General features: G+C 37.4%; 1 protein-coding gene and 1 long non-coding RNA gene across 2 annotated transcripts; one reads left to right on the top strand and one right to left on the bottom strand.

Annotated features, from left to right (window-relative positions):
- Positions 1 to 4,820: 4,820 nt before the first annotated feature.
- On the bottom strand, positions 4,821 to 7,283 carry LOC139192238 (uncharacterized). The gene is made up of 5 exons (XR_011576237.1): positions 6,943 to 7,283; positions 6,615 to 6,728; positions 6,206 to 6,289; positions 5,858 to 5,990; positions 4,821 to 5,079 (listed from the first exon to the last, which is right to left on the bottom strand). It is a non-coding gene; the product is annotated as an uncharacterized lncRNA (long non-coding RNA).
- Positions 7,284 to 7,936: 653 nt separating this feature from the next.
- Positions 7,937 to 11,915, top strand: LOC103442651 (strychnine-10-hydroxylase-like). The gene is made up of 3 exons (XM_070813930.1): positions 7,937 to 8,292; positions 8,418 to 10,055; positions 11,233 to 11,915. Exons 2-3 carry the CDS (start codon positions 9,105 to 9,107, stop codon positions 11,854 to 11,856), a joined length of 1,575 nt encoding a protein of 524 aa, XP_070670031.1. The 5' UTR covers positions 7,937 to 8,292; positions 8,418 to 9,104; the 3' UTR covers positions 11,857 to 11,915.
- The last annotated feature ends 11,814 nt before the right edge of the window (positions 11,916 to 23,729 follow it).

The raw sequence follows: 23,729 nt of genomic DNA, 5'->3' as shown, positions 1-23,729 counted from the left end.
TAGCATCGTATTAGGTACACACTTAGCGCTAGATATTTTGTCTGTATAATCTACCATTCAATTCCTTAATATGTGATTATAAGTGCTTTTAGGTTAAAAAATAGTAATTTTACTCAAAACAGTAAGAGAATATGCAACATTCAAGGAGAGCACCTTGTAATTAAATTCGAAAGCTTCTCAAATCATCAAGAATTGAAATAACAAACTAATTAAGGCCAATTTGATTATTTTACGCGTCTCATGTTGGCGGAAGGGCAAATTAAGTTGCTGCCCAACATATTGGTTTTGACTAAGCCGCTTTAACTTGAATTTGCACTCTGGACCAATTTGCCCAATTTATAGCAATTTTGGCTAAATAGGGAACAATAAACCGGAATAGGACCAGATTTGACTGAACATAATCAAATTCCCTTATTTATCGCCAATTTGGCAAAACGAGACCAGTGTGTGGCTGAATCGGTGGGTTTAGAAGGGAGGTAAAGCTATATAACGTTGAGGGTAAGGCTACACCAAAATTAGAGGTAAAAAAAACCGACTCATATTTTTTGTGGTTTTGCTTTATTAGTGTAATTTTTTTTTAACAAACACTATTATTTACATTAAGAAAAAGAGATGGGATAGCAATAATTTGGTTTAAATTCGTTTTTGGCAATAATCGAACATAAAACCTCTCACTTACAAGCGAAGAAAAATACCACTAAACCGTAATAAACTAATTTACTAATGTGACTTGACATTCTTAAAAATATTTATTCCATCGGAATTAATTGACAGAAAATTTAAGTTATATAAATTCGAAGTTTGCTAACAATTCCTTAACACCCTTTAATTAAGCTACAGTAATGGATCTCCCTCTCCCATTCCTAAGCTATTGTGCCCTTGCAAGAATTACATGAGCTTGCGCCCTTTCAATCAGCTGGAGGGTGAGGGAGGGCCCGACCCATGTGACAGCCCAGCCCAGCCCAGCCCAGCGACCCACGTGACAACCAATTTGAGCACACCTGCAAACCGTTGGATTTCTATTAGTCCTTTCATCCAGACTGTTAGATTCCCAACGGTTAAAAAAAAATTAAAAATTTTGTAGCGTCGCCACAAGGCGTTTTGTGAGCCTCTGATTTCAATAAATTAAAAAAATTCAACAACCAAGTTAATCCAACTTAAAAAAGTCATAAAAAATTATTTAAAAATTTCAAAAACCTTACAAAGTTTATACTATAAAATCTTATAAAATTCAATACACTTGTAAATTATTCAAAAATTTATGGCAATACTGATATGTGACGATAAGATAAAGAAAACATTAAAAAAATAAAAAATATATTTGTGAATAGTAATCGTCATTACGCTTTTCCTTGCTCTTTCCAAACGGATGGACTCGTACAAAGATAGTTACGGTTTAGAGTGAATAGTAAGGACAATTTCATTGCCCTGGTCCTTCAATAGCCATAACCCTCCACCAATGGCTGGAGATGCTTTTAGGGCTGCAGCTGCCATGCCAAGGGTTGCAAACCACCTAAAGTGGCAGGTAGGTGGCCAGTTGTAGGACACCTTCGCCTATTCGGAGGACGGCCCCGGCCTTCCCACATTCCATTGGGTGCCTTGGCGGACAAGTACGGACCAGTCTTCACCATCAACATCGGTGTCCACCCCGTCATGGTGGTTACTTCTTGGGAGGCTGCAAAAGAGTGCTTCACCACCAATGGCTTGATTATTTCTTCACGTCCCAAAACCATAACCGCTGAAATCTTGAGCTTTAACTATGCCATGCTAGGGTTTAGCCCATACGGCACGAACTGGCGTGAGATGCGCAAAATAACAGTCCAAGAGCCACTCTCAAGCCGCAAGCAGGAGCTACTTAAATATCTATACAAGTTATGGACCGAAAAAAAATAATCATGCTCAAGACATAGTTTTATGTAGAGATGAAGCGGTGCCTAAATATTAATGTGATTTTTGGGATAGTTGCCAGAAAAATGTACTTTAGTGTTACGAATGGTAGTTTGAGTGATGAAAAAAAGAACGTCGGTTTCATAAAGCCATGAGGGAACTCTTTCATTATATGGGAATATTTGTGTCGGGGGATGCTGTTCCATGGCTTAGGTTTTTGGATATTGGTGGGCATGGGAAAGCTATGAAAAAACAATATGCAAAAGTGCTTGATAATATAGTTCTAGAATGGTTTGAGGAGCACAGGCAGAGCAGGACTAAAGGCGGGGATGAGCAAGATTTTATAGATGCGATGCTTTCAGTCCTTTACGGACAAGAGGTTACGCAACATACATCCTTGGATGTTGACACCACCATGAAAACCATGCAAAATCTTAGATTCACATTGCGATTCTAGAATTGTATTGCAAATTAATTTGGAAAAAAAGTGAAATTAGTCATAGAAATTAATAGTATAATGGCCAAAATAGTTTTCGTATCAGAAAAATTTATTTATTTTCCCACAATGCTATGGATTGTAAAGTCTTGAAAGGTTTGCAAAAATCGTTACTTTTTTAGTTAGGCCTTCTTTTGTATTAAGCAATCATATAGGTATCAAACAACTTAACTATGCCTTTGCAGAATATCATTGCTGGAGGCAGTGACACAACAATTATCCTTATGGTGTGCGCACTCTCATTGTTGTTCGACAACCGCCAGGCTCTGAACAAAGTCCAAGAAGAACTAGATAACTATGTTGGCAAAAGGAAGATCAGTGAATGATTTAGACTTCAATAATCTCGTGTATCTGCAAGCCTCTATTAAAGAAGCAATGCGGTTAACTGCAACATTCTCAGGCTTCAGGGAATTCACTGAGGATTGCCCTTCCGATTTGAAGGCCCAGAGCGGTGGCTCCACTTAAACTCAAGAACTGTACCCTAGAGGTATAGGAGGTGTCAATAAAAAGCATCAAACTGCATTTGATGGCTTATATGACATTTTAATCCCACAATATTGTCCTTATACGTTAATTCCGTTTAGAAGGAGTGTGCTGGCATTCATAGACGTATTGGGTGGAACATTGCTGCTGAAGTAGTGATACTCCAGTAAATCTTCTTGAATTGTTTTCTCTTTGGTAAAGTAAAGCTTCCACTTTTGACTAATGAGCTTGATGCATACTTTTTCTTCCACTTTTGACAAATGAGGATCACTTTCAGTCAACGAGAATGATTGAAAATAGTAAAATAGAAGAAAATTAAGGTTCCGTAGTGGAATTAATAAAATGTATGAAAAATACAATTTAATTTTATGTACATGCGAAGGTTTGGAAAATGTTCAATATGAAACATTATTTCGCATCCTCATATTCTGCCTGGCCATTATTATAAGAAGGAAAGTAATCGTTCATTTTATACAAGACAAATACTATCTAGCTAATTACTTTGTGATGAAATCAAGATCGTTGTACGTGTAATTTGAATCTTCACAGCACTACAGAAAATACACTACAGACAAATTGCAGGCATAGTTAGTCATATATGGCTGCGGCGCCCTCATTTGGAGAAATTTTGAGGTTTGATATTCGAACCATTTTATACAAGACAAATACTATCTAGCTAATTACTTTGTGAAGAAATCAAGATCGTTGCACGCGTAGTTTGAATCTTCACAATACTACGGAAAATACACTACAGACAAATTGCACGCATGGTTGTCATATATAGCTACGGCGCCCTCATTTGGAGAAATTTTGAGGTCCGATATTCGGACCATTTTATACAAGACAAATACTATCTAGCTAATTACTTTGTGATGAAATCAAGATCGTTGCACGCGTAGTTTGAATCTTCACATCACTACGAAAAATACACTACAGACAAATTGCACGCATAGTTAGTCATATATGGCTGCGGCGCCCTCATTTGGAGAAATTTTGAGGTCCGATATTTGACCATTTTATACAAGATAAATACTATCTAGCTAATTACTTTGTGATGAAATCAAGATCGTTGCACGCATAGTTTGAATCTTCACAGCACTATGGAAAATACATTACAGACAAATTGCACATATAGTTAGTCATATATGGTTGTGGTGCCCTCATTTGGAGAAATTTTGAGGTCCGATATTTGGACCATGCGTCTGTGCGAACTGCAAATACAAAAATTACCATCCCACTTTTCTAATTGTCAAGCTAACCTGGCTCACCTTTTGGTCCAAACCTTCACTCACACCAATCCCAATCGCTCCCGCACAAAAGAATCTGCCGCTCACGTGGGATTGTGGCATATATTTTACAATGAGCCACCTGAGCCATATAGTATGTTGTTTATACCATACTTAACCAATCCCGAAACTACTAAGCACCGGTCAACGTTATACCGTCAAGGACCCAGAAGAGTTTCCCTCCAACCAATAGGCTAATCACAGCGCGACACGTGTCGACATCAGAAGCCAATCATAACACGACACGTGTCAATGCCATAATGAAACTAGAAACTCTTTTCTATAAATAGAGATCATTCTCTCACAATATTTCCTAATGTCATTTGTACTAAATCATTCACTTGTACTCACTAAATGTGAGCTTGAACCTATGTACTTGTGTAAACCCTTCACAATTAATGAGAACTCCTCTACTCCGTGGACGTAGCCAACTGGGTGAACCACGTACATCTTGTGTTTGCTTCCCTGTCTCTATCCATTTACATACTTATCTACACTAGTGACTGGAGCAATCTAGCGAAGGTCACAAACATTTTCTGTTGTACCAAAGTCCTCACCAATTTTGTGCATCAACATATGTAATTAGCAATTGAAACCTCGCGCGATGCCGCGGGTTTTAAGATCGTTTAAGGTGGTATTATTTTATATATAATATGTTTAAACAAAGAGATGAAATTTTTTACGGTGTTAATTACAAAAGCTGATACTATTTACAGTGTTGTTTACATTTATAACATACTTTATATGCTGCTTTTCATGTTATAGTAAGTCTTGTGCTATTTACATGTATACATATCTACTGTTTGAGAAGACTAACTTAATGGGATTTAGATTTTCCTACTTCATTATTCTCGAGTTCATCTCCATCTTCACTATGTAGAGGGGTTTTCTTCTATGTCTTCCTTTGCAAGTGTTTTCAATTGGTTGCTACAAATTTTGAAAAATAGAGTTGTTAGTGCGGGGATGGTTTGTTAAATTTAATTCGAAACAGTACAACATATGAGAAAACAAATGGGGACAACATAAGTAAAGCTAAGACTAAATGAATGCATTCGAACATTGGAAACAAATAACTTGCATAGTGCAACACTCATCAGCGCTCTTGAAAATAGGCAAAACAGCACACCCAATTTCCTTCCAATTAACCAAGACATAGTCATCATTTTCTTTCGGTTGGCTAAAATTATTAAGCAAAGCAGTAACAAAGTCGGACAGGCTAATCCCGTCACTGGACTGTGACTTAATAGAGGTCCACAATATGTTAGTTCTGTCCAACAATGCCTCTGCATCTACTACTTGTTTCCTAGGTTCTGAACTGGAAAATCCCCAAACGGGCAAATCCAAATTTTATCATCGAAACCAAAATTATAGTAAAAATATATATATCATTTTTCCTTCACAATATACTCAATCTTCTCAGTAATCAACAATTCAAAAAAAAAAAAAAAACAGATCCTATTAAATTATAGCATAAGGCTGAAATTCAAAATTCTAAACCCACAAAAACCTAATTTAAAAGAAAAATTTAGAATTTATAACACAAATACCCAAATTAAATGCAAAATTTAGAATTCATAACACAAAAACCCAAATTAAACACAAAATTAAGGTGCTTTTAGAGAAATAAGTATAGGAACGCGAAAAACCGAAACCCTTCTAAAGGGCAGAAAGAGAGACAGAATGCAATTTAAGTTCGGAAACTTACAGACTCTAGGTGAGTCATCCCGGATTCAGTTTGCAACAGAATTGCTACTTCTTGTGGTGATTCGCCTATCATTGTCTGGCGAACGAAAACCTACAAGGACCAAAAATCCCAAAAAATTTGTATATATCACTCCCTGCAAAACCCCAAAATCAGAAAATTAGAAAACAAAATTTGATAACATTATACTTGAGAAACACCAAATTCCCAGTTAAAGGAAAATTAATACAATCTCTGCAAAAAAATAATCAGGAGATAAAAACTCAAATCTCAGAAAAAAGAATCAGCAAATTAATCATATAAATTGTGATATGGAAGATAATTTAGGAGGAGGTAAGATTGGAAACGCACAGAAAGGCAGGCCTTGTATTTCTGCCAATCTGAAATGCAATCCCCTTTTCCCATTGACCCTTCACAAACTTCTCCGAGTACCCACTACACACAGAAACGATATCTATTAAACCCTTTCGTACACATATGAATATCAAAACGAAAACCTCAAATTATCATAGCATTCCCTTTCTTAATTTTTGTAAAAGGAAACACAAATGGATGAAACAAAATCAACAATTTTATCTTGTAAATCATAACTACAGAAAGTCAAAAGCACTTCAATTATGGAAGGAGGGAAAAGGGGTGCAAATAATTGGTGCTCAACAGAAATCACTGCCTAGTCATCAACTCTCTGTAAGCAAAGGTTTTTTATTTTTTATTTTTGTTCAAACTGTAAGCAAATATTAGAAACCCTGAATAAGTATACCTGCATAGTCTCAGTAGAAGCCAACTGACAAAGAAATTATGGGTTTTGCATCATCCCCATAAATAAGAATTGGAATCGAGCATGCTATGTAACTTGGCGTTGAGGACTTAGAATCTGCAGTCAAATAATGTTAAGAAAGAATAAATTTCATCCTCAATTAATAAAAAAAAAAAAATCAAGGCTTCAAAATAAAATATAAAAAAAATCAAAAGAAACCAAAACAATTAATAATTCTAACAATTCTTAACAAGTATTCAGTAAAAGGATAAAAAAAGCCCAAATTCCGATTAAGAAAAATACAGACTTTGTATGAAAATTTAAGCTTTACCTCTGATTCACCTTAAACCGTAGCGAATCGCATGCAACTGGTGATTTTGGTTTCTGAGACGAAGGGTAGACGATTGATTGTAACGGGGAGGTCCGATTCGTCGGCGTTCGGCCGGAAATAGTTCAACTCGAGCACCAACTTAATAAATAAAAATGGATGAGAATTTTTAGAAATAGATTTATATTGAATGTAAGGAGATGGTTTCTCTTCGGTGGTTTGTTGGCTTGTATTTGCCGGAAACGAAGAACTCGTCGGCAACCACAGTGGTGAGTCGCAGAGAGGAGCGAGAAGAAATAGCATGTAGGGAGAAGAAGAAAAAGGTAAGAAAAAATAAACTGTATATACTTTCCCATCCATAAAGTGGCACAAACGTACTAAAACAAACTTATCAGGGGCAAAATAGGGAGTACGCTGTTTCTTATGTACGCTGTTCTTATGAACAGTGAATCATTCACGAATATATTTTTTTGATGAATAATTCACGAATATATTGTACATGGCAAATTTAGGTTCCAATTCAATCATCGGATGGCCAAAGAACTTTTGAGTATAGTATAGATTCCATAGTGTATAATTGTTCGGATAAATTGAAGGTATTGTCTCACATCATTAGTGCAGGAGATAGATATATAGGAGATCATAAGCGTCTATATAGTAAAATTAACTTTCGATTGAATGAAAAGAAATATGATACAATTGATCATTATAAGTCAAACTTAATAGAACTTGATCATGAATTGAATCATTGTTTGAAATTGAAGATTTTGTTTTATCAGAGCAGTTTCACCGTGAGAAAGGCCCCCCCGGGCTATCCACTATTTAATCCACCTAGTGAACAGTAATTGCTCTTAATGAACAATAATTGTTTTTTGCATCTCCACCCCTACACTTGAATAGCCTTAGCAACAGGTAAATAAAATAATAATATTTTTTGCAATTGCTTGGAATTTCCCGTGCACCTTTCCACTCCCTCACGTCACTCCCTATCTTTCCACTAATCTTTCTCACTTCTCTCCATTTTTGCAATTGCTTGGAATTTCCCGTGTACCTCTCCACTCCCTCACGTCACTCCCTCTCTTTCCACTCATCTTTCTCACTTCTCCATTTTTCTCCGAAGTTCCTCTCTCTCTCTCTCTCTCTCTCTCTCTCTCTCTCTCTCTCTCTCTCTCTCTCTACACTCTCACTCTCTCTAGAGCTCTGAGAGCTCTCACCCACTTTCCTCTTTGAAAATTAAACAAATCAAACTCCAAAACCATGGATCCTTGCTATATCGTTGCATGCGTCATCAGACCATCACAGTGTAAACCACCATTGAAGCCGAGAGCTTCAAGATCTGAAACTCGAATCCAGGTGAGGTTCTCTATGCAAATCTTGTTTCATTATGTCTTAATGTTGCTTGGGACAAGATTTGTGGTGTTTTTCCAGTTCGAAACCAAAGGTTTAACCTCTTGCAATTTCTCTGAAACTTTGCCCAGTTTTTTGTCACGTCCTCGGAGAAAACTCCGGCAAGTTTGTGGGTTGAGATCCAATGGACGCCGAGGCAAAACAGAAGAAAAAACGTGGCTGATGTCAGCCTTGCATCAAACCCACTCCGGGCTCTCGGGCTGGCAACTCTCCACCGGCCTCTCACTCGGGTCTGCTCGGGCTCCCTTGCTAACACATGTTGGACTTGATTGCTCTGGCTTTCTGGCCCTGTTCACTTGCCTGTCCCTCGGGCTCCAGCACACACTGGAGCTACTCTCATCATATTGGATAGGAAAAACTCATATAATGTTACATAAACCAACTTTTTAGACCATATTTGTAATTATGTATTGTGTCACCAATAATAATTAAGCACGTTAACCAATACTAAAGTAATAAGACAATCATGTCATATAATTTATAAAATTTGGTTTAAATAAATGGACTCTCTAGCATTACCCACCTTTTAATTCTATGTTCTACCCTCTAATTGGTCATAATTTTTCATTTCTCCCATCAATTAATATGCCTTGAGAATAAAAAATTATCCATTTCAATCAAATCATAGGCATCTAACGAGCCCATGTTTCTACTATATATATGTATGACAGGGCGCTAATAACACAAATCAACTTAAGCCTTCACCCAGTAGTTCAATAAAAATTCTGTCTCTAGATTTCTAATGACTTAGTTGTAGAATGGATTCTCTCCCTTATGCAAACTCCATCGCTGCTGGATTATTCACAATAATCATCGTGTCCTATTACTTATCACGAAGATGGAGAGCTGCCGAATACAAGGGCTCCCCACCTGAAGCCAAGGGTGCGTGGCCTATACTGGGTCACCTTCCTTTGTTAGGAGGTTCCACACCTCCTCACATAGCTTTGGGAGCCATGGCGGACAAGTATGGACCCATTTTCACCATCCGCGTTGGTGTCTATCCGTCGTTGGTGATAAGCAGCAGTGAGATCGCAAAAGAATGCTTCACAACCAATGACTTGAGCGTAAACTCGCGCCCAAAGATGGCGGCTGTAGAGCACATAGGCTACAACTACGCCATGTTTGGGTTCGGACCACCTGGACCCTATTGGCGAGAAATTCGTAAGATCGTCACCTTGGAGTTGCTCTCAATCCGGAAGTTGGAGCTGCTCAAGCACATTCGAGTATCGGAAGTGACTACTTTCTTGGAAGAATTGCACAAAACTTGGAGTACAAGACAAAGGGAGGGCTCGAACGATGGAGTGGTTGTAGAGCTGAAGCAATGGTTTGGGGACATGACGCTGAACGTGCTTGTCAGAATGGTGACCGGAAAGCGGTATTCAGTGGCTGCCGATGAGGATGAGAAGAAAGAAGCGCGTAGGGTTCAGAATGCATTGAGGGAGTTTTTTCATTATGCGGGGCTGTTTTTGGTGGGTGATGCGGTTCCTTGTCTGCGGTGGTTGGATTTGGGTGGACATGAGAAGGCAATAAAGAAAACTGCAAAGGAATTGGACACCATTGTTGGCGAGTGGGTTGAAGAGCATAAGCGGAGGAGAGCAAAAGGTGATGCAAAAGGAGAGCAGGACTTCATAGATGCGATGCTTTCTGTGCTTGATGGTGCAGAACTTGGCGGGTTTGATGCTGATACGATCAACAAAGCCACAAGCTTGGTACATATATAATTCATTAATTTGCATGCAAATAATTAACAGTAAAAGGCTGGACTTAGACACTATAAACACATTAAGATTTTATTTTTTTTACTTTCATTACATAATTAAGCTAATTGCATGGTCTATAAAAGGAAAACGAAAATAATTAGACAAGAAAATTTCTAAATTTAAATTTTATATTCTAAGATCATATACAATTTTTACTTTTAACAATATTTTGTCGATTTCTGATAACTCTTTTGTATGGTTAATAACTCTAATTTTTCACTTTTAAAATAATCAATAGTACACAATGATTTGACATACTTCTCATATAAACATCATGTAAAAATGGAATTTATAATTAATTACATTACATACTTGGCTATCTAGAATGATTTTTGACATGATTTCCAATTTTATATACGACTCATGCCACATGTTTGAGTGCTCACCACTATGTAAAAACAGTACAATTTTGTCGTGTTTTTAATATCTGACTATTTCGAACTAAACTAATTTCAGTGATTAAGCTAGACTATTTTAGAATAAATTAAATTGGATTAACTTAGTGAAATATTTAGCAATAACAAATTAATTTAGAAAGAGTAAAAATGCTCTCTTTTTCTTTTCTTTTTTTTTTAATTTTTAGAACTCTTTATCTGTGTTTCTCCCAAGTCAGTCAAACGTTCCTCTTTTTCTCCCTCTGTTTTCCTCAAGTTGGGTAAGAGTTGCACAGACACTATTGAAATTATCACCACAAAAAAACAAAAAATAAAAAAAATGTGAAGCGCTTTCCAAATCCCCAATTCCCGTGACAAACCTCAACGATTCTTCTCAATCCCCTCTTTGATCATTCGATCAATCCCAATTTCGTCGTCTCGAAGCTAGAACAAGTTCAAACTCACCAATTCGAATTGGCAGCCACAACGAGTTTTCCGTCCAACTCCCTCTCTCTCTGCCCTTTGTTTTCCCGTCCAAATCCCCCTCTCTCTTCCTTCTGGCTCTTTCTCGTCCAACACCTGGGTGGTAATCGGACTCTGGGTGGTAACTATATCTAAGATTTTAATTCGTGGTGGAGCTGCGGTCACTGGAAAAGAGGCTGCATGAGACGGTATAATAAGAATGTAGCCTCACTCTTAAGTGTGTGTGTGTGTGTGTATCCTAATTAGTCAACCAAATATTCCTTGTGCAGAATATGATTGCAGCGGGTAGTGATACCATCATGGTGACATTGACATGGGCAATATCGTTATTGTTGAACAACTCTCGCGTTTTGGAAAGAGCCCTAAACGAACTGGACATCAAAATAGGTAGACAAAGAGTTGTGAGTGAGCAAGATATAAGCAACCTAGTCTACATCCAAGCTATTGTAAAGGAGACGCTACGTTTGTACCCACCAGCACCATTATCAGGGCCACGCGAGTTCACTGAGGATTGCACCATTGCTGGGTACCATATCAGAAAGGGCACCCGATTAACCATGAACCTCTGGAAGCTCCAAACTAACCCGAAAAATTGGCCCGAGCCATTCGAGTTCAAGCCAGAAAGATTTCTTACCACCCACAAGAAAGTTGATGTGAAGGGTCAACATTTTGAGTTGATTCCGTTTGGAAGTGGCAGAAGAGCATGCCCTGGTTTGGCACTTGGCCTTCAAATGGTGCAATTTACGTTGGCTAGTTTTCTACATGCGTTTGAAATCTTGAACCCATCGAGTACACCAATTGACATGACAGAGAGCTTTGGATTAACCAATACTAAGGGAACTCCACTCAAAGTTCTCATCAAACCTCGTTTGTCTTCTAAACTTTATGAATAAAGAAGAAAATGTATAACATTATATTTGTGATATGAATAAGAGATTTTCGTTGATATTAATTATATACATTTATGTATCCGTAATCATAAAATCAATAAAAAGAACTGCTAGCAATAATGAATATTCAGGAATGGGCATATTGCATTTTCAATTGGACTAAAAAATACTTCTTTATTATATTTTTAAGAATAATGATAGGAAGATCAGAATTTTAAATCAAATTTACAAATAAAATGATGTGTTACCAATAGAAAATAAGCACGTTAATTAACATTTAAATAATAATTCAATCATCAACAATTACATCGTTTGATTTACAAAATTTAGTTTAAAATAGTCCTATTTTGGGCATGTTGCCCCGGTTTTTTTGTTTTTCAATTTGTTTGAAAAGAACCCACCCATTTGCTAAATTGCTAGTACACAAACAGGACAAAATCAAATGGTCCATTTCTAGTGTCGACGGCTGCAATTATTATCAAAAAGATAATTTTGACTATTTTTAATCTAAATTACATATTAATAAAAAAAATTCTTAATTATAAGAGAGTAAAAAGACAATTTAGTCTTCTATTATAAAATAAAATAATAAACAATAATGAAATTTTCACACAAATCAAATTTTGCTGTTTATTTTTTTCTTCCCTTACTCACACGTTATCATAAAATAAAAAATTTGTGAAAACAAAATTCTCAAAATGCTGCGGATTACCATCAATGTTGCTCTTGTTGAACATCACCATAATCTGGTTGTATATATTTTCGAAAATTTGAAAAAAAAAATTGCCTAAGCCTCCTCTTCTTTGAGCCTAACCAAGGAAAAAAAAATCGATAATATCGACGATATTTCGCCGATATTATCGTTTTTTTGAAGATCCGATATTTTTTTAACTATCCAAATTATTTTCATCAAAATATCGCGATATTTTTAAAATTATCGATAATATCATAATATAATATTCAAAAATACTTTAAAATTTTGAGAAATCTCAACACATACTACACTTGATCAAAGCCTAAAGGCCAACCAAGACATGCTTTTCTCAGCATGTGAATGTGCCTTTTATAGGCGTTCTTGGCTTGCTCACTGCCCTCGCTGGGCGATGTGGGACTCGACCAAGGAAGAAAATAGGAATTTCGGCCGAAAATCCACACCCATTTTAAACGGCCATAATTTTGTCAAAACTCAACAAAATCAAGCAAGATAAAAACAAAAGTTATAGCCCTCGAAGAGACGAAGAGAATGGTACCTCACACGACGTCTGAATCGTCGTGGTTTGGCCGGAAAATGCCTCGAAAGTCACTGAGGTCGCCGGAAACTGGGTAAGATTCAAATGAGTATAACTTTTTCAATACTCAACAAAATTGAGTGAAACAAAAAGGAAAGTTGTACTAATCGACGAGACGAAGAGATTGATACCTTGCACGCCGGCCAACTCGCAGTGGTTTGGCCGGAAATTGCCTCGAAAGCCACTGAGGTCGCCGGAAACTGGGTAAGATTCAAATGAGTATAACGTTTTCAATACGCAACGAAATTGAGTGAAACAAAAAAGAAAGTTGTAGCCCTCGAAGAGACGAAGAGAATGGTACCTCATACGACGTCTGACTCATTGTGGTTTGGCCGGAAATTGCCTCGAAAGCTACTGAGGTCGCCGAAAATTGGGTAAGATTCAAATGAGTATAACTTTTTCAATACTCAACGAAATTGAGTGAAACAAAAAGGAAAGTTGTACTACTCGACGAGACGAAGAGATTGACACCTTGCACGCCGGCCAACTCGCCGTGGTTTGGCCGGAAAACCAAAACGTTTTGTCTCAAGGGCTGGTACATGTGAACTTGTGACTCCAACTAGGTAAGAGCCAGATCTAATTTGGGGCCTTCTATCCTATATTTGTGGACAACCATCAAATGCTAAAGATTAAACAAACATAATATGTTCTACTGGTTAGCAAAAAAAGCTACAAACCCTTTGCTTATCAACAAAAAAAGACAAGTCCTTGCACTAGATATACTTTCAAATTACGTTGAGTAGCAACCTGATATATGTATTCGGACGAATTATAAAACAATTGACACACTCCTGACTTCCAAAATTCAATTCTTTTACTTTATATAAACTTGAAAAAACATAATCGGCATCCAAATTAAAGTTTAGTCTTATTCAATGTATTGATTTTCAATCGTTAATTGATATACTATAATTTGGAACTTCAACGCCTAGACGCATGCTTATCTGTAAGAAATTTAAAGTGTCAAATTCGGCACATTATTCTTCATCATTTTATTCACTGCCTTTTTTTTTTTTTTTAATATCCTAAATAAAACCTCCAAATATTGTACTAATTCATTATATATAAATGATTATGGTGTGTTTAGACTTCTTTCATTAATTACTACATATTTTCTACACTCACAATGTTTGTCAGCTCGCTATATAATCAACTTGATAATGTTAAATCCATCATGCAATGCATTTCTTTCCAATTTTTTGTGATAAACTAATAGATAATTGACTAAATAAACATCCTACAAAGTTTCAATAAAAATTTCCAAGTTTTTCTTACAATTTCCGTGGTTTCCATGTAATTTTTATCGATATCGATATTTTACCGATATTTCCATCGATATTTCCGTGTTTTCAGACTACTGATATTTTCCATATTACCGATATTTTCTTCCTTGGGTCTAACAACTTTCATAACAAATATATATGAATGAGGAGTTTTAGGCTACCACTTAGAAAGGAAATGCCTCATTCGTCAACTCCCTCGACCAGAGACTTGTGGGACTCCTACCATATACTACTGCACCTTGATACTCAGAAGTCTCACGACCACCTAGTGACTTGGATTTTTTAAGTCTCCAACCGAGAAGTTTTTCTCACTCGGGAAATTAAAGGAGCACTACCTCAACATACATGCTTCACTCACAAAGCTTTAACATACAAGTTTCAACAAAAGAAAAAATTCAAAGAACTTAGTGAAGAAGGCTTTGGTGTATTTAACATAATACGTTGAAATGAAGCAAAGCTTATTTATTGATATCTCCGATAAGTTACAAATATGTACATATACATGAATTAAAATGAACAAACAAGAGGGAGCCTTCACAAAGGTTGCTCATGAGAAGTCTCAACAATCGGAAGAGCCCCAGAAAGAGGAGGCACCAGAGGGTGATTATTTGGAGCCTCAGTACTGGGCAGAACCCCAGAAAGAGGAGGCACCGAAGGTTGATCATTTGGAGCTTCATTACGCGGTACAACCCCAGAAGACGAAGGCAATAAATGCCTTTGGAACAAACCCACAAACCTCTTATGATCAAGTAAAATCTGACCATCAAATTCCTGCAGCTGGATAAGCTTCCTCTTCATGTTTGTAGCATAGTCATGTGAGAGCATGTGCAACTGTTTATTCTCATGCTTGAGCCCTCTGATATCCTGTTTAAGACTTATCACTTCAGTCGCCAATAACTCAACTTGGCTGGTTCGAGCAAATAGGCGTTGGGCCATATTAGACACAGAATTTGCATACTAAACACTGAGTGTCAGAGAATCCTTAACAGCCAACTCATTAGATTGTTTGGAAAGTAGTTTGTTATCTTTGGGAGTGAAAAAGTTCCTGGCCACCACCGCTGCGGTCATATCATTCTTCATCACAGAGTCCCCAACGGTAAGAGGACCAGTAGGGGATAACAAGGATGGGCGCCATATGTTGTCTTGAGGAGGCATGGATGCCTCTTCACCAAAGTTCACGTCAAAACGACGGTTGAATGGGCAAGATATTTTCAGAAATGATGAAGGAGAAATGAGGTCCAATAAATCTATGAAGTACGAAAATAAGGAGAAAATTCCTATAAGCAATAACTCTCTGAATGTACTTCTTGCACACAATTGATGCCCCTATAAAAGAAAGGGCAGCATGGCCGTTTGTTCAAAAATCGAAGAAGCATCACTCTCCGGATTTCGAGAAGCAGATTTTCCTGAGTAAAATATGTTGACAATCCCCACACGCAACATTAACTCCTCGGGTACCACTATTTATTTTTCCAAAGATCTTTGACAAAGTTTAGACACATAAATTTTGAAGGTCCAACTACCCTACCATTACTCACAAGGGTAAAGGAACAGCACCACTGCTTGATAACTAAAAAGTCCTTATGTGTGTCAACCTCCGTGCTCCGTGGCAAGGCAGATTGACAAAAATGTCTAACCTTTACTCACATCGAGAAAACATTTTCAACAGAATTACATTCTCAAAAATAAAAAAGGCACCGCTCCTGGAATCTTGAGAGCCAGACTCCCACCAGGATTGCTTTCTCAAAAATCGAAGAGGCACCGCTATCCGAATATCGAGAGTTAGACTCATACCAGGTTTACTTTCTCAAAAATCGAAGAGACACCGCTATCCGAACCTCGAGAGTCAGACTCCCACCAGGATCGTTTTCTCAAAAATCGAAGAGGCACCGCTATCCAAATCTCGAGAGCCAGACTCCCACCAAGATTGTTTTCTCAAAAATAGAAGAGGCACCGTTCTCTAAATCTTGAGAGCCAGATCCTCAATATGATTGCTTGTTCAAAAATCGAAGAGGCAATGCTCTCTGAATCTTGAAAGCCGGATCCCCAACAAGATTACTTGTTCGAAAACCGAAGAGGCACCGTTCTCCAAACTTTGAGAGCCAGATTTCCTTGGATAAAATTTGTCTGCAATCTTCACACGCAACATTAGCTTTCCAGATACCACAGATCACTTTTTCAAAGTGCTCTGACAAAGTTAAAGCACGTGAAGCTTGCAGCTCCCACGACATTGTTATGACCAAGAAGGGTAAAAGAATAGCATTACTACTTGTTGTTGGGGAAACTCATATATATGTCTACCTCCACCCTCCACGGACAGGCAGACCTGCAAAAATGTTTAACCATTCCTTATATCTAAGAGGGCACTCCCAACGAAGCATCTCGAAATACTCAGTTTCCTTTCCCTCGATAATACATCTGCAAACAAGCAATACCAGAGCAAGAGTATCTCATATCATCAGGGTTAAAAGCAAGAGTATCCCATACCATGCTTTTTCCCTGTCTTTTCATTTGCCCTTGCTCTTACCTGCAAGACAATAAGAAAGAAAGCAATCAGTCGGAACCTGAAATCAAACTTCCGATCTGGAACTGATTGCCCAGAACCTTTGTCTGGTTGCTCACCTAGCATTGCTCTTGAGTACTCATCCTCAACTGTTATCAAGGTCACGAATCCTTTAAGCAAATACTTCAGAACAGTTGATACAATATTGGCTCTTTACACTGAAGCTGCCAAGCATGGATGAGTCGCTGAGAAGTAGTGTTCTGAAAGACTATTCAAATGCAAAGGTTGCGCACCACTTCTGCGATGCAAAAGATTGAAGCAGAAGGTTTAATGATGAGCTAGAACATACCACAATAACACGACGCCCTCCCTGCAGAACCGTATAATCCAGACAGATGAGTTTAAGTCAAATCCAAGCTCAGCATCGCTGCCCTATCCGAAGAGCTCAAGAAACTTCAACAACATTTCGCTAGCAATGTCATCAAATAGCAAAGCCTCGCCATACCACATCCACTACTTTGTCAACAGCAAAAGTATCACATATCATCAAGGTCGAACGAACTCTTGATTTGATTGACTTATTTTGACCCTCAAATTCTTGAGTCGGCCTTATATTCTGTAGGAAACTAGAAAACCCTCCAGCCCAGTTCAAGAATAAGCTTGTGGAAAATTACTTCTTCAAAAGTAAAAGTATCTCATATCATCTCTTCTCTTTATCCTTCATGCTCCCTGCAAGATAAGGAGAATGAGAACAATCAGCTGGAACTCGAAATCATACTTCTGATCTGGGACTGATTGCTTGGAGCTCTGATTGCTTATCTTGTCTGTCACCTCTTTCAGCAGATCTCATAGCTCGGCGACTTATGGGACTCTTACTACATGATTTGTATCGCGCTTGACCAAGCCTGAAACTATAAGTAAACTTCAAGTGAAATTGATACATTACCTTGTGTATCTCCATCGGTTAAAGATACCACCCCTGGATAGAGGAAGAGTACTTCCAGAGAAGATGTCACATCTACCTATGAGACAGATAAGGCAAGTGAAGACGATACCACACTTCGGTACTTATAAGTTTCGTGATTACTCAGCGGCTTGGATCTTGTAATTCCTTAACCGAGGAGCTTCCCTCACTCGAGAACTTAGGGGAGCACTATTTGTACCATACTTGACCAATCCCGAAACTACCGAGCACCGGTCAAGTTATACCGTCAAGGACCCAGAAGAGTTTACCTTCAACTAGGACGCCAATCACAACGCGACATGTGTCGACATCAGAAGCCAATCATAGTGCGACACGTGTCAACATCAGAAGTCAATCACAACACGACACGTGTCAATGTCAGAACAAAGCTAGAAACTCTCTTCTATAAAAGGAGATCATTCTCCCACAATATTTCCTAATGTCATTTGTACTAAATCATTCACTAGTACTCACTAAATGAGAGCTTGAACCTATGTACTTGTGTAAACCCTTCACAATTAATGAGAACTCTTCTACTCCGTAGACGTAACCAATCTTGGTAAACCACGTATATCTTATGTTTGCTTCCATGTCTCTATCTATTTGCATATTTATCTACACTAATGACCGGAGCAATTTAGCGAAGATCACAAACTTGACACTTTATGTTGTACCAAAATCTTCATTGATTTTGTGCATCAACATGATCAAAAAAAAAAAAAAAAACTGAACGTCATTCCAACATGCATGCACCATGACCCATGGGGAACCTTTTCAACCATGATGTGTTTTTTCTCGGCCGGAGCAATGACTTTTCTCAGCCACGTACAGAAGTCTTTGATATACACAATTTTCTTTCCTGATGAGAACATTTAACGTAAAGTACTGGTACAGTGATCAATTATTTCATTTTTTGTTTTTTTCTGGTAGTGATCAATTAGCAGTTTGCTTCCCAGGCATCAATAATACAAATCCATTTGCTTTCTATGACAGTAACGGCTTATAAAATTTGAATTTTTAATGTGTTTAATGTTATCTATATATTTTAACTAAAATTTAACAGTTAAAATCTTTAATTAAATTATCTTAAACAAAACAGAATTTCTTTGGCAAGCGACAAACCTATATACGAAAGTTGACCTAGATGTCCCACGGAGAAATCTCTAAACTATGTTATCGTGTACCCTAAATAAGAGCTTTGTAGTGATAGATATCTCAGCCTTAATGGCTTAATCCAAGCTACAATTAGTGAACCTGTGGAAGATCCATTCCGACCCAACGGTTTGGTCTGACCCGGCGGAGTTTAAGCCGGAAAGGTTTCTCACAAGCCATAAGGATGTTGATGTCAAGGGTCAACATTTTGAGCTCATGCCTTTTGGTAGTGGGAGAAGAGTATGCCCTGGCATAAATTTTGGCCTTCAGATGATGCTTTTAACTCTGGCTAGTTTCCTGCACGTGTTTGAGATCTCTACATCCGCAAACTATTGATATGAGCCAAAGCTTTGGAGTTTTTGACGCGAAATCTACTCCACTTGAAATCCGCGTCAAACCACGCTTGCCTCCATATCTTTATGAATAGAATTGGTCACGCCAAAAGCATAATGAAATAAGATAGTCGCACCATAACGCCTAACAAAAGTAAAATATTACACACCCAGCAAATTGTAATTAAGGTGACAAGGGCCAGTTGTGAAGCTTTCTCCTTCCCCAAGTTACTCTATTGTTTCAAACTCTCCCCCCTTCCTACTAATAAATAATAATTATAAACAAAAGATATTATCACATAACGATGAGCTGAACATATGATTTCATTACAGAAGACCCATCTAGCTGAAGAAGTGGAGAACTGTACCCTAGAGGCATAGGAGATGTCAATAAAAAGCATCAAACTGCATTTGATGGCTTATTTGACATTTTAATCCCAAAATATTGTACTTATATGCTAAATAAATGAGTGATTCTATTGTAAAAAAAACAAACAAAAAAATGCCGTCAAATTTGACAAATTTTGACGTTAATTTAGTTGAGAAGGAGTGTGCTGCCACTCACAAACGAGCTTTGATACTTACAAGTAGTGATACTCCTATAAATCTTCTACAAGGTTCTCTTTTTGGCACAGTAAAGCTTCCACTTTTGACTAACGAGCTGGATGCATGCTTTTTCTTCCACTGCATACTAGAGGACAAGAAAAAATTGAAGATAACGAAAGGATCTTTAATCTACACTGATGGTGGTGTTTTGTTTTGTATGACTATTCAGTTGCCTACTTTGCACAGCACTTTTTCTTTACTTTTTTTGGCCTTTTTGGGTTTTTATTTTTGGAATAATACTTGATTGTTTAAAGAAGAGTAAAGTACAAAAAATTATCTCAACTATGAGTATCACGATACTTTCATAGCTCATCTTTTAAAATTGACAATGTCATACCTCATCTTTAGATTTTGATCCAATATTATACCTTCCGTTACTTGACAGTTTATTTTTCAGTTAAATGCTGACGTGGCTTGATTCGGGACCCATTTTCTATTAAAAAATTATTAAAAACTAAAAAAATTATTTAATATTTTTTAAAATAATAAAGAATAGTAAAAACAGAAGAAAAAAACAACCCTCAGTTCGTCCCTCCCCCTCCCCCCTCCTCTCTCTTCTCCTTATCTTCATCTTCTTCCCCCCACCTGCAACCCCCAACAAAAAAAAAAAAAAAAAAAGAAAAAAGAAAAAAGAAAAGAAATTCCAATTTGTCTTCCCCCGCACCCACCCTCAGTTTGTCTTCCCCCCATCCCCACCCCTTCTTCTCCCTCCTGCAACCCAGAAAAAAAAAAAAAAAAAAAACCCAAATCCCGTCTGCTTGAAGATGGGTGCGTGGAGAAGGTGGAGGATGGGTGCCGAAGAGGATGTGGAGAATGGATGAGGTGGAGGATGGGTGCCGAAGAGGATGTGGAGAATGGATGAGGTGGAGGATGGGTGCCGGCGAGTCGTCTTCACTACCTGGATCTCCGGTTCTCATATTGCCCTCCGACGAAAGCAAGCCCAGGAAGAGGAAACCCCATACAAACCACTCGTTGTCTACATCGATATCGCACTATGTTTCTGCTGATTCGCTGAAAACGAACGACATTGACGATGCTCACATACATTTGTCTTCTGGGTCCGAATCAGAATCCAAGTTTAACTCATCGTCGGGTCACATTAACATCGAGGATAGCCCGAAGCAAGAGGTACGCTCTTCTTCTTCCTATCGTTACCCTCTGAATTCATATGTGTATTATATGAGAAGGACAGAGACGCCGATGCAGACGGTGTTTTATGAAGAGCCGGAGAGATATCTCAGAAGCCAATTATAGCGCGACACGTGTCAACATCAGAAGCCAATCACAACACGACACGTGTCAATGTCAGAATGAAACTAGAAACTATCTTCTATAAATAGAGATCATTCTCTCACAATATTTCCTAATGTCATTTGTACTAAATCATTCACTAGTACACACTAAAGGAGAGCTTGAACCTATGTACTTGTGTAAATCCTTCACAATTAATGAGAACTCCTTTACTCCATGGACGTAGCCAATCTGGGTGAACCACGTACATCTTGTGTTTGCTTCCCTGTCCCTATCCATTTACATACTTATTCACACTAGTGACCAGAGCAATCTAGTGAAGGTCACAAACTTAACATTTTCTATTGTACCAAAGTCCTCACTGATTTTGTGCATCAACATATTTTATGTCACTTTTAAGCGACACTAGTATTTAAAAAATACTTTATGTCGCTTAAAAGTGACACCAGTATTTAAAAATTATTAAAATGTATGTTTACGTCGGTTTAAAAGCGACATAGAAATTTTATGATGCTTATAAGCGACAGTAAATCCGACGTCATGTTCAGTTAGTGTCGCAACTGTCTTATCCGTCACTATATTATATTAAACTGACACCACCCACTGACACTATAAAACCTTTTTGTAGTAGTGTTCACAAACTTAGCCTTTGACAAGGCAAGATAACACAAACACATGTCTAGTACTATAATCTCGTAAAGTGTATTTTCATATGTATAATAAATAATATATATAAGTGATATATGTATATTTCACTCGTACCTGCTTAAGGTAAAAGAAATAATATACGTATATACATAGTGTAGTACCGTTAAGTTTCATAAACAATATAGTATTGTTAATGTTCATAAACAGTGTAGTACCGTTAAGATTCATAAACAGTATAGTACCGTTAAGTTTTATAAATAGTGTAGTAAGTTTAATAAACAGTATGTGTGAGGACGTGCGGGTCCTGTGCGTCAATTGATGTGGTGGTTAATGGTTGAATTTTTCTTTAAATCTTTAAAAATAAAATCCAATCATCAACCGCCGCATCATTTGATTTACAAAATATGATTTCAAAAGATAGCCTCTCTAACATTTTCCGCTCACCAATATATACAAAATTACAAACAATACAATTTTGTCTACTTAGTAGTTAAGGTGGAACATATTTTAACATTTTAATATATATTTTCACCTAAATAAGATAATAACTAAGAAATTATCAATGTAAAGAATAAGAATGTATAGATTGTAAAGATAGCAGAATGGATGAACTTAAGAAGAACATAAAATAGTATGAAATATTGAGAGAGATTGTTAGATGTAAATGTATTATTTTTCTCCTTACTCTCTATTGCTTTACAATCCACACTTATATAAGTGTTTCCAATCTCAATCTTACAGGGTAAGTAAACCTCCTTTTAACTACCTCCTTATGTCAACCAAATATCTCCTTATTCCAACTAACTATATCTCTAACAACTAAGATTCCAACTAATATATCAGCCTTTGTAATCTCTTGACATGTGGCATTGGTTTAATCATTGATATCCTTTTCACTTGGACAACTATTTTTCACTTCATTCTTCTTACATCCCCCCTTAATATGATGCTCGAGGGCACTGAGAATTAGATTGGCACAATGCTGCTGAAACAAAGGTGCAGACAAACCCTGTGTAAGTATGTTTGCAGACTGATCGGCAGAGGACACATGCTAAACTTGAAGATCTCCATGAGCGACCTTCTCCCGAACAAAATGATAGTCTATTTCAATATGTTTGGACTTCGCATGGAACACAGGATTTGTAAATAGGGCAATAGCGGATATATTATCACAATATATCATGGGAGATGAAGGTAAAGGAATATTCATATCACAGAAGAGCTGTCGAATCCAAGCAAGTTCAGTAGCTGTAATTGCGAGGGCACGGTACTCAGCTTCTATGGAAGATCGAGACACAATGTGTTGTTTCTTCGATGCCCACGAAATAGGGTTTGAACCAAGAAACACAACACAACCTGAAGTTGATCTCCTATCATTTGGATCACCTGCCCAATCTGCATCACTATAAGATTGCAGATGCAGTCGTCCTGGTTTGAAATGAATACCATAGGTAGATGTTCCTTTGAGATATCGAATGATTCTCTTAACAACAATGACATGAGAAACCATAAGATTATGCATAAACTGACAAGCTTGATTGACTGCAAACGCTATGTCAGGTGTTGTAAACGTGAGATACTAAAGTGCACCAACAACACTCCTATATTGCGCTGGACTGTGATAAGGTTGTCTATCATCCTTAAGTAACCTATTATAGGGTAGACATGGTGTGCTACATGGTTTAAAATCTTGTAAATCCACTTTGTCAACCAACTCAGTGATGTACTTTGTCTATGACACAAACAAGCATTCTGATGCATAAGTAATCTGCAATCCCAGAAAGAAATGCAACTGTCCCAAGTCCTTAATTACAAATTCACGATACTAGACTCGAAAGTAATTAATTC

This window comes from Malus domestica, chromosome 15, assembly GCF_042453785.1.
Source record: "Malus domestica chromosome 15, GDT2T_hap1".
In the NCBI taxonomy this organism is placed as follows: Eukaryota; Viridiplantae; Streptophyta; class Magnoliopsida; order Rosales; family Rosaceae; genus Malus; species Malus domestica.
This window is presented reverse-complemented; position numbering and strand designations above follow the sequence as displayed.

Excerpts from the sequence above, each read along its gene's own strand:
- LOC103442651 (XM_070813930.1), top strand. The coding sequence starts at position 9,105 with ATGGATTCTCTCCCTTATGCAAACTCCATCGCTGCTGGATTATTCACA. Across the intron at positions 10,056-11,232 it reads TCAACAAAGCCACAAGCTTG|AATATGATTGCAGCGGGTAG; the intron begins GTACATATATAA and ends TTCCTTGTGCAG.